The sequence below is a fragment of the Excalfactoria chinensis genome, chromosome 9, assembly GCF_039878825.1.
Source record: "Excalfactoria chinensis isolate bCotChi1 chromosome 9, bCotChi1.hap2, whole genome shotgun sequence".
NCBI lineage: Eukaryota > Metazoa > Chordata > Aves > Galliformes > Phasianidae > Excalfactoria > Excalfactoria chinensis.
The window spans coordinates 9,134,432-9,137,882 of NC_092833.1; the positions used below are offsets into that span (position 1 = coordinate 9,134,432).

General features: G+C 64.9%; 1 protein-coding gene across 1 annotated transcript; it reads right to left on the reverse strand.

Annotated features, from left to right (window-relative positions):
- Nucleotides 1-654: 654 nt before the first annotated feature.
- Nucleotides 655-2,758, reverse strand: FAM43A (family with sequence similarity 43 member A). The gene has a single exon (XM_072344386.1). The coding sequence runs from the start codon at nt 2,512-2,514 to the stop codon at nt 1,426-1,428; it is 1,089 nt and encodes a 362-aa protein (XP_072200487.1). The 5' UTR covers nt 2,515-2,758; the 3' UTR covers nt 655-1,425.
- Between the last annotated feature and the right edge of the window lie 693 nt (nt 2,759-3,451).

The window sequence follows — 3,451 nt, forward strand, 5'->3', positions numbered from 1 at the left end:
TGAGGCATTACAGCTTGCACAGGGCGCTCACACTGGCCCCAGTGGTTGGGCTCCTGGGCAACATTCCTTCAGCTTGCCCGATTGCAGCGCTGGGGAAAACACGTACACATCACAAGTGCCACATTCATTATCTCTTAATTGATACCTCCACCTGGGGATGGAACCAGAACATCCCTCCTGCTCTGGGAGCTGCTGCTTGCAAACAGATTTACAGCTATAAATACCCTGGCGGTCCTGTGGTCAATCTATTGCACTGCTTACCCTGGGCAGGTTATGAAATCCTCAGGTGTGGGCATCAAGGGTCCGGTGCTGCCATTCGTGGCACTGCCCAGCTGCAAACCTGCAGTGGGGGACAGCACAGCTGTGAGCAGCCCCAGGGATTGCTCCCGGCGAGACCCAGTGGTGTTAACAGCAATAGCGATGGCACAAGAGCCATGTCCCAGCGACAGGGAGCAGCAGACACGAGGCCTCGAGCACGTTGCCGTCTCTATTGTTAGAGGCAATCTCAGCCCTGTGTCTCAGAGCTGACCTTAAACATTTCCCCAGTGCATTTCCCCACTGTCACATCCCCACCCCGTGCAGGACACGCCGTCCTGCCCCCCCAGCTCCTTCCAGCAACACTCACAAATAAGGTCACACGGCTGCAGCCACCACTCTTCTTTTAAATTATTGTCACCTTTATTTTCATCACGTATGTGCAAACAGAGGAGATCGCGATGGTGGTGTTCTTAAAAATAACCCAATGTATTTGCATACATTTCCCTATGTACAGGTGAACAGCCACGAATAAGAGTTCTTCTTTTGCACAGCAAAAGATCCAGAGCACTGAGACCGGGGGCAGGACCGGGGCCCAAAAAAAGGGTCTAAATTATAAACGGTCATAAAAAATCAATTCACAACAGTGCAAACCTTTCGGACACGACAGCACGATGGAGTGACTTTAATGTAGAAAACGGCACCCCCTCCTCGGATGTGAGATTTCTAATTGTAAACAAGGCGCAACACCTCCCTCCCTCCCTCCCCCGGGAAAGCTATTCCAGGAATTTGGCAGATCTTCAAGGGCCGGGAAGGAGGTAAACAGCCCGCAGACACCTCCCGTCCGCGGGCCACGACGGCGCCGCGGGGCCACGGCGCGCTCGGAGGGACCGTGCGCTGCCGGCGGAGCGGATCCCACGTTCCCCGGAGAGGTCTCGGGCTGCCGGCGGAGGGTCCCCGGCGCTCCCCAGCGGAGCCGGGAGCTCCCGGGGAGCACCACGCGCTGCCGATAGAGACCGCGCGCCGCCGGTGCAGGGAGCCCGGAGCTCCCCGGTGAGGCCGCGAGCTCCCGGGGTGGAGCCGATGCGCCCCGGCGGAACCGCGCGCTCCCGGAAGGGCCCGAGCGCTGCAGAGCCGTGCCCCCCCCCCCCCGCACCCCCGCCCCGACATTCATCCGCTCTCCGGGTCGCCGGGGGGCGGCTGATCGGCGCCGTTGCAGGGCGGGGCGGCGCCGTCGGGGCCGGTGCTCTCCAAGGAGGACTCGCTGCCCGTGCTCTCCCCCGAGAGCAGCCGCCGGACGCCGAGGTCGGCGCGCAGTGAGCTCAGGTCGTTGCCCAGGCTGAGCTCGCCCAGGTCGCGCAGCAGCCGGCCGAGCTCCGGGCCCTCCCCGCGGCCGGCACCGGCACGCAGCAGCTCGCCTTCGGGCTCGCCCAGCGCCTCCAGGATGTCCTCGCACTCGCAGTGCATGGCGCGCTCCTCCTGCTCCTCGCCCAGTAGGTCCTCCGTGATGGAGCCCAGCTTGGGCGCGCTTCTGCTCCGCTCCACCGGCGGCTTGTAGCAGCACTGCCCGTTAAGCAGCTTGCGCAGCGGCACCAGCGGGATGCTCTGCTCGCCCACCAGCTGCTGCTGCTGGTGCCGCGCGTCGTCCCGCTTCTTCAGGCGGCGGAACTCGGCCAGCGCCGTGGCCGAGGTCTGGTAGAGCAGCAGGGCCATGGCTTTCGCCTTCTCGGGCTTGGAGACGAGCACGGCGTGGCAGCGCAGCATCACCGCCTTGTGCTTCAGCTCGTGCCGATAGATCCAGGCGAAGACGCGCGGCAGGCGCGGGTCGGCCACGCAGTAGGTGACGCGGTGCAGCAGGTAGAGGTGGCCGGGCCGCCTCAGCCCCTTGTCCTCGGCGTGGGCCATGCGGATGCCCTGCGCGCTGATGGTCAGCTTCATCTTGGTGCCCTGGCGGCCCGCCTCGCTCTTGCTCCAGATCTTGCAAACGGCCAGATCGGTACAGCCCTCGCCCTTGGACTGGATGGTGGTGGCGTTGCCCAGGTAGAGCACGGTGTACGTGGGGTCCTCGCTGGTCACGCGGAATTTCCGCCGCTTGGAGCGGAACATGCTGCCCACGCGGTGCAGCGCGCTCTCGGGGCAGGCGCGGGCCAGCGAGGTGAGCGCCGAGTAGTGCACGCTCACCGCGTAGCCCTTGGGCTTGCTCTGCCGCCGCGCCTCGCCCGGGACCAGCTCCACCTTGCTCCGCTTCCAGGGCAGCATCGCCCCGCGGAGCCGCGGCTACGCGCCGCGCCGACGGCTCCTGCCGGAGGAGCGCATGCCACGGCGGCGGCGGCGGCGGCTGCGCTGCCCGCCCGCCTCACATCCTTGCGGGCGTCGGGCCGCCGCGCCGTAGATATAGGCGGGCGCCGGCGCTCCGCGGGCGCGGAGAGGGGAGGCCCCGCGCACCGAGGGCGGAGCGCCCGCTGCCCGCGGCCCGCGGAGCTGCCGCCGCGCTGCACGCCGCCCGCCCGCTGCCGCCGCTCTGCGCCTCCCGCCGCGGAGCCCCGGGCCCGGCCCCGCCGAGAGGCGGGCACAGGGCGGCGTCGGCCCCGCCCGGAGCCGGGGCGGGAGCCGGGGGGAGCGGAGCCGTTCCGCCGCGTCCCGCCCTGCCGCCCGTCCACGCGTGAGCGTGCGCTGCCTGCCCCGCTCTTGCGACACCGCGTTCCCTCCGGTTCGGTGAGTCCGGCTGCGGTGCCTGCAGCGAAACCCGGCTGTTACAGATGAGTAATGCTGCGCGCTGTTGGTGTGCAGCGGCTGAACACAAGCAGCTCCCTGGCAGCTTCTGGCTGAGGTGATGTGAACACGCTCACGTACCTTACGAGGGCTGTGAGAAGCTGCTCTGGGTCGTGGTGGAGCTCCTCGGGCCGTGTACTGCATCCTCTGTCAGAAAAGGCACATATTCTGGAGCCACAGAGATTGGTCCTTCATCAGGACTTGAATGAATGCTCTACAGAATGGGAGCACTGCTTCTTAGTGCAGTAAGAGGCAGAGAAGTACACTTACTTGTTTCCCACATAATTTCTAGAGTCCAGATCAATTGCAATAGTGATATTATTTATTATCATGTCATTATGCCATCTAGCAGGTTCCTCAGGAACTGCATGTCTCTGCAGCACCCGGTGCCACATTAGCCACAGAACTGCTGTTTGCTTCCATC

Excerpts from the sequence above, each read along its gene's own strand:
- FAM43A (XM_072344386.1), bottom strand. The coding sequence starts at position 2,514 with ATGCTGCCCTGGAAGCGGAGCAAGGTGGAGCTGGTCCCGGGCGAGGCG.